This window comes from Elephantulus edwardii, unplaced genomic scaffold, assembly GCF_000299155.1.
Source record: "Elephantulus edwardii isolate Elephantulus edwardi_28Jun2011 unplaced genomic scaffold, EleEdw1.0 scaffold00048, whole genome shotgun sequence".
In the NCBI taxonomy this organism is placed as follows: domain Eukaryota; kingdom Metazoa; phylum Chordata; class Mammalia; order Macroscelidea; family Macroscelididae; genus Elephantulus; species Elephantulus edwardii.
The window spans coordinates 6504183-6511762 of record NW_006399798.1 but is presented as its reverse complement, the minus strand read 5'-3'; the positions used below and the strand labels follow the sequence as shown (position 1 = coordinate 6511762).

General features: G+C 45.5%; 1 protein-coding gene across 2 annotated transcripts in view; it reads right to left on the bottom strand.

The window, feature by feature from the left end:
* Positions 1 to 271, bottom strand: part of SUMO2 (small ubiquitin-like modifier 2) — a 9270-nt gene extending 8999 nt beyond the window's left edge. For both annotated transcript variants that reach the window (XM_006886217.1, XM_006886218.1), the window contains exon 1: positions 87 to 271. In XM_006886217.1, coding sequence (XP_006886279.1) covers positions 87 to 107 — 21 coding nt within the window. In that variant the 5' untranslated portion in view covers positions 108 to 271. The remainder of the gene's footprint in view (positions 1 to 86) is intronic.
* Positions 272 to 7580: the final 7309 nt, after the last annotated feature.

Below are 7580 nucleotides of genomic sequence, written 5' to 3'. Positions count from 1 at the left end.
CGGGAGCCCGCGGCGAGCTCGGGCCGGACCGCGCAGGGCGCCCGACCCCGGCCGCGCGGCGAGGCGGAAGCTGGCGGCGAGCTTACCTTGGGTTTCTCGTCGGCCATGGCGAGCGCCGGAGTCTCCTGGGCAGCCGCTTCACAAAAGAGATACCAGGTCCGCACCGAACGAGCGCACAGGCAGCACCAGGAGCGGTAGAAGAAGGAGGCGGCAGCGGTGGAGGAGGAGGAGGAGGGCGCGCGCACGTCATGCGCTCCTCCCCCCTCCTTGCGTGCGCGAGCACGAGGCGCCGCCGCCGCTCATTGGCTCCCGCGTCGCGGGAGCGCGCAGCGCTTACATAACCAGCCCTGTCCCCGCCCCGCCGCGCCCGCCTCTGGGCCCGGCGCCCGCCCTGCCGGCGGGAAGCGGCGCGGACACGCGCACCCGGGCCGCCGCGGGGGCGCGCCTGGCTCGGGGCGGGGCGGTATTGTCCTTCGGTGGTGGAGCAGAATCAAAATGGCTTCCAGCTGGTCATCGGTGGGGACGAGGCGGCTCTGAGGCCTTGGACGTGAGGCCCAGGCAGGGAGCGCCAGGGCGGCCCAAAGAGGAAAGGGGCAGCCTATAAGGCGAGCCCCAGCATGAGATTCTGGAACCTTCTCTCTTGGACTGCATGCCGCCTTCCCCATGGCCAGAGGAACATCACATTTCCTTTAAGTCAGCTTTATCTTGTCCATTTGAAAGCTTCAGCCTCGACTGCCTTCCCACCAGCCTCTCGCCCCGAGTGCGGTGACTTCACCTGCCCTGTTGGCAGCCCTGGTCTTGGACCAGCTGAGCGAGTCTGTTCACCGAGCACACTCCTTGCTGTTGGCCTGGCTTCTTCCAACTTCCAAGAGGAAATAGGACCCATTTGTCTGCCCAGTCTCAGTCTTCCAAACCTCCTTCCCTCCTTCCAGCCAGTTAGAACTAGAAGAACTACAAGTAGGTCCTTCCTCTTGAAAGGACGTCTGTACCCCCACCCCCACCCCGGGTCCATCACTCTGAAGGCTGCGCTCATTATCTCTTTTGCTTTGCGTTATTTGTTTCCACTTCTTCTGTTAGTACAGAAAAGATCCCTTCAATTCTATTTCTTTCTCAGATCACCACCAGTATCTCCCTTGGTGACCAAACATCTTGAAAAAATGCCTATGCCAGCTGCCTCCACTCCCTCGCCCTCCCACTCACTCCTCAATCGGCTGCAATCTGGTGCTGTCCCCATCAGGCTCTCCACAAGGTCACCGCAGCCCTCCTGTGCTGAACCTTGTATTCCTGGTTTGTCTCTTCTCTTGAACTGGTTTCCCTGAACTTCTGGGATCTGTGGGAGATGTGTTTCCTGCTGCCTCTTGGGCCTACCCTCATCTCCTCTGCAACTTTTTCCTTCATTTAATCCTTTAAGAGTTCTCTGGAGTTTTGCTGTAGACTCTTGTCTCACCCTGGTCCCTCTCCTGGGATGATTTCACCCACTTCTCTTACCATTTATTTGCTAATGATTCTCAATCTGTAGCTCTAACTTTGTTCTTCCTTCTAAACTTCCAACCTGTATATCTAACAGACTTCTGAATGCATTCACATCAATGTCTTGGGGGTACCTCAGAGTCACCAAATCTCAACTGAAACTCCTCACTTTACTTTCCCTAACCAGTCCCCTCCCCTTCACATTTTCATTATTTCAATGAAGGATACACCATTACTCAGTGGCCTCAAGTCAGAAAGCTGAGTTGGGCGCCTCCTTGAGCCACTCATCCTTCTATTCAATCTCTAGCATATCTTATTATTTTTTTTTTACATTTTTTTTTAATTTTATTTTATTATTTTTGTGTGCGTGTACCGTCAAATCAGATCTGACTGGTACAGGAAGAGATGGCCCCTCCTTCACCGGCAGAGCATCTGGTGGATTTGAACCGTTCACCTCTGGGATTGTAGTTGCAGTTTCTTGCCACTAGGCCACCAGAGCTCCCCTAGTATATCTTATTAATTTCATCTCCTAATCATTTATCACATTTATCTACTGCTCTTTAGCCTCTGGTGATGGGCAGGTAGTCTCATGGACTTACAGAGACTTGAGAAGGCAGGCTGATGAGAAAAGCCTCCTAAGAAGTTACTTTAAAGGACCTGTCAGTGCTCCAGTCTATAAGTGCTAGGTTCCGTGCATATTCCTGGCCCCATGGCATACGAGGGTTCTTTTTACTAACCTTTCCTCACAAGCCATTCTAAAGTACAAAGATGTTCCTGCCACTCCCTGGTTCAGTGGTAGTCCTGTGCCTTACAAGATAATCTACTGCTGTCAAATCAGATTTGGGCCAACTCTGTAGAATAGAGTAGATTTGCTCTACAGGATTTTGAAAGCTGGAAATCTTTATGAAAGCAGACTAGACTGCCACATCTTTGTCCCTAGAGCAGCTGGTGGTTTTGAATCATCAACCTTTCGGTTAAAGGGCAAGCCCTCTACTACTGCACTACCAAGGCTCCTTCCTTTCAAGATGTGGTCTTTATTATTCAAAATGCCTTTCTTTTTGGTCCAGTGACTCTGAGTATTCCTTCTATTATCTTTGATGCTTCCTTAATAATTTACTATTTTGCCTACAGAACCATTCGTATTACGACTTGAGACTTGAATTGGTTCTTCAATTACTCCATCTTGAGAAATGCTAAGCATATTCTTCCCTTTTGGTATTCTAACTCCAGTTTTTTATACATTTCATTATAATACTTTGCTTTTATTCAGAAAACAGAATAAGGGATATCATTGCTAATGTCAGATGGCTCTTGACCGAGAGCACAGAAACCAGAAAGATGTTTACTTATGTTTTATAGACTATGCAAAGACATTTGACTGTATAGGCCATTACAAAAAATATGGCTAACATTGAAATGTCATCCGGGACTAAGAAAAATAGCGAGATGGGAACACCAAGAATAGAAAAAAACAGAAAGCGTAAAGGCAGGGGGTGAATAGCCCAAAGACTGAAGCTCTGAACCATGCTTCTCTGTAACTTTTTAAATTTTATTTTGGTTTTTTTTATGTGTGTACCATCAAATTGGATCTGACTGGTACAGGAGGAGATTGCCCCTCCTTCTCCAGGAGAGCATCTGTGGATTCAAACTGTGTACCTGCAGTACAGCTTCTTTCCACTAGGCCACCAGAGCTTCGCTCTGTAACTTTATTGAGATGTGCCAGGGAACAAATCCCAAAGATAATTCTATGTAAATGAAGCTAGGCTCTTTGAATTGACAACCTTAGCTTGACTCAGGAGGGAGGGGTTTATAAATACAATCCAAGATTTGTGAAGATGCCTTAAGGTCTGCCTTGGCACTTGACACCTGTGATCTGTCCCAGGAGGAATTCCAGCTTGTATTTGCACCTCTCTCAAATCCTGATAAAGCATTTGGTTTATCACTTAGAATAATATTTAGTTTGATATTTGGCTTCCCACATTGAGAAAAATGAGAACCCCAGAACACTTAATTGTGCTATGGGAAATCTATACGCAGACCTAGAAGGAAGTTGTCCAAACAGAATAAGGGACTACTGCATGCTTTCAAATAACTTTCTGAAACATGTGCATCAGGATTATATCCTTTCTTTATTCAATCTGTATGCTAAGCAAACCACTCAAGAAGCTGGGCTACATGGAGGAAAATGAGGCATCAGGATTAGAGACAGCTTCATCAACATGCATTATCCAGATGATGCGGGTATACAGCTTTGCTGAGAGTGAAGATGACTTGCAGTGCTTACTGCAAAATATCAAAGACTGCAGCATCAGGACGGATGGTGGAGAGCTTGAGATTGTTCACAGCTTTAGTTTGCTTGGCTCCACAGTCAACATTCTCGGCACCAGTAGCCAGGAAATTAAAAGATGTATTGCGATGAGAAAGTCTGCCGTTAGGGACCTCTCCAAAGTACTGAAGAGCAATGGTGTCTCTCTGGAGACTAAGGTGTGTCTGATACAGGCCATGGTCTTTGCAATCACTTGTTATGCATCAGAAAATTGGACAATGACCAAGGAGGATAGAAGGAGAATTGATGCCTTTGAGCTGTGGTGTTGGAGAAAAGTATTGAGAATACCATGGACTGCTAGGAAAACAAACAGATTCATCCTGTAGAGGGTTAAACCAGGCTGCTCCTTGGAGGCAAGGATTCTGAGGCTCTGTCTAACATACTTTGGACATGTTGTAAGGAGGGACTGGTCCTTGGAGAGGGACATCATGCTTGGTAGGGTGGAGGGACAGCGCAGGAGGGGAAGGCCCTCTATGAGGTGGATTGATTCAGTGACTGGGGTAATCGGAATGGGTGTATCAGAGACAGGACAGAGCAGAGTTTAGTGCTGTTGTACATCAGGTTGCTATGAGTCACAAGCGACTCCACAGCACATAACAACAACAACACAGTTTTGAAACTGAATTACATCTCAACATCAAGAAAACAAAAATCCTCACCACTAGAAAACTTGCTGTTAAAGACCTCTCAAAAGTTCTAAAGGTCAAGGATGTCAGTTTAAAGATTAAAGTGTGCCTAACCGAAGCCATGGTATTTTCTGTTGCTTTGTGTGCTTCTGAAAGTTAGGTAATGAGTAAGGAAGACCTAAGAGCAATCAATGCCTTTGAATTATGTTGATGGCCAAGAGTATTTAATACACCATGGGCTGCCAACAGAACTAACAGATCTGTACCTGGAGGAGGTACAACCAGGGTGCTTTTTAAAAGTAAGAATGGTGAAACTTCATCTCACATTCTTTGGATATGTAATTAAGAAGGGATAGATCTTGGAAACAGACATCATGCTGGGAAAGGCAGAGAGTGGGTGGATGAGAAGAGACCTTCAATGAGATGAACTGTCACAGTGTAGTCAAATACACAGATTGACATGGACTTGAGCATAATGGAGATCATGGTGATGGTGTGAGATAGGGTAAGGTCCAGATCTGTCATTCACAGCCAGGATGAGTCATAATGGACTCATGGCACCTAACATCAAGTCCATTGCCTTTAAACTTTGCCCCTTGACATGGTGGGACATGCAAATAGGGTGTGAAGACTATCATGATGGGATTGGCCAACTGGGACATCCCGCCAGGTTTAAATTGAGCGGACTTAGCCACAGAAGTTGGAATTTCCTTACCAATAAGGAAGAAGCAGAGAATGCGGCACATGACTTTCAGGGTCAGAGGTTCCTGTGCCTCTCAGACTGGGATTTAGATGAGATCAGGAGCAGCAACAATGGAGAACCAGACACTTATATGAGACAGACTTGACTTAGGAATGCTACCCTATGGAGTCGGAGTCAGGGCTTACCGGAAGACTGGGGGAGATGCCATAATTGACAAGACTGACAGAAAGCTGAGAAACTGAAGGTCAAAGGACCTTCAAGCAAACTTAAGAAGCTTGTCATCGTGTACTGACAGAACCAACCCATAGCTGACCCTCTTGAAGGTTTTTAAAGGCACTTAATAGGATGGAAGGAGCTTGGCCATCCTTTTCCTGTGGAACAGCTGGTAGATTTGAATCACAAGCCTTTGGGACTGCAGCGCAGCTTCTTGCTACTAGGCCACCACTGAAATGGATTAGCAAACTCATAGCAGGACAGTGAGAACCCTAGGAGAGATAGTTGGCATTAGAATTGTTAGAAGCAGGTCCAGAGGTGTGGGGTGGGATGGGGACATATGTGGCTTTGGGGGAAATGATTTTGTGCTGTTGACATTGGTAATGGGGACTGCTCCTCCTTAAGGTGTTAGCAGGGGGTAGACTCAGCCGTCCTCATGCCACTCTGACTCTACGCTGGATAAAGTCCACAATTCTTTAAAGCCCTACAAAGCTTCTTGAATACTAATCCAAGCTAATCATCTCAATCTTCTTTTTTTTCCCCCAAGGTTAACAAATTTTAACTTTTTATTGCGATTTGGATAAAAGTTTATAGAAATAAATTTTCCATATTAATCCACATTCTATTTTGTGATATTAATTATAATCTTCATATTATAACAGCACTCTTTCCAATATCTCTGTTTCCCCAATTTCATTGGGTCTTTTGTCCTGTCCTCTTTTGTCTTTATCCTTACTGATTTATGCACTTTAGGTATCCTGTGGTTGATGGTCATCTCAATCTTCTTTATGATTTTTTTCTTCTTTGGAGCTTGTGTGTCAGATATATTAACTTACTTGGGCTACCTGAATGCACGTTTTCTAAGTTTTGGGTCATTGTGGGTGCTCAACGATTTACTAAATGAATAAATGAATGAATGAATTTTAATTACCACCCTCTGTAAAGCAATGGGTGGTCAAGGAAGGGTGTTCAAAGTCCCTGATTTAAATAACTTATAATTGGGGAAGAGAAGGAAATGCATATGAAGTGAAAGGGGAAGAAACACAACATGTGCTAACCACTCTGCTATCTTCAGCTCATTTCCTCCCTACACCAACTCTTCCAAGTTGTTGTGTGCCGTTGAATTGGAACTGACCCTCCAGCAGGTTTCCAGAGGCAATTAATCCTGATCTCGGGAAGAGATTGCTTATCTTTCTCCTGAGGTGCAGCTGATAGATTCAAACCATTTGCCTTTGGGTTTGCAGTGCAGCTTCTTACTACTAGGCCACCTAAGCATCTTCCAAGTAAATAAATTATTTGTGTCTTATTGAAGCCTCTCAAAGTCATACAGTGGTGTTGATTGAGCACTTGCTGTTTGCCAGGGAATGAATACTCTTTGTGCTGGACCGAGTACTACTTCTTGTTGTTAAGTGCTGTCAAGTATGACTTAAAGCGACTCTATGAATAACAGTCCTGAGCCCTACCCTATCCTGTGCCATCCTCATAATTTCAGACACGTTTGAGCCCATTGCTATATTCACGATGTTAATCCATCTCATTGAGAGTTTCCTTTCTTTTACTGACTCTCTACCTTTCAAAGCATACTGCTTTCCAAGGAATAGCCTTTCCTAGTCCTAGCAATATATCTAAAGTATGAAACTGGAACCCTCATTCACTGTTGATGGGAGTGTAAAATGGTGCAACTGCTGTGGAAGGCAGTATGGCGCTTTCTCAAAAAGTTGCAAACAGAGATACCATTTGACCCAGCAATTCCACTACTGGGAATATACCCCAAAGAGACCATAACTGACATCCAAGCAGATATATGCACACCCATGTTTACTGCAGCTTTGTTCACAATAGCAAGGAGTTGGAAACAACCTAAGTGCCTGAAAGGACCAGTTATCAGAAACTCAGTTTCTGGTAAAGTACAGTTAACCCCACCCCATCCACTTGAGTGGTATTTTAACAAACAACCCCCACCTGTGGTAAATCCCACCCTGATTGATCAACTGCCATAAAGTGGAATTCTTCTTCTTTTTAAGGGCACAAGGGATTGATTTTTCCACATTCCTGTATCTGAAGTAACCAATAAGATTCAAATAGGCTTCCAAACTGTTACCCTGAGCTATGGCTAGCCAATTGAAGGTGGACAAATACCCCAACTACTGTGGATGGCCAATCATGGCGTGTATGGTTGGGCAGGGGAGTAGCAGAGGTATAAAAGGAGGGGCAGACATCAATTTGGGGCTCTCGGCTGGAT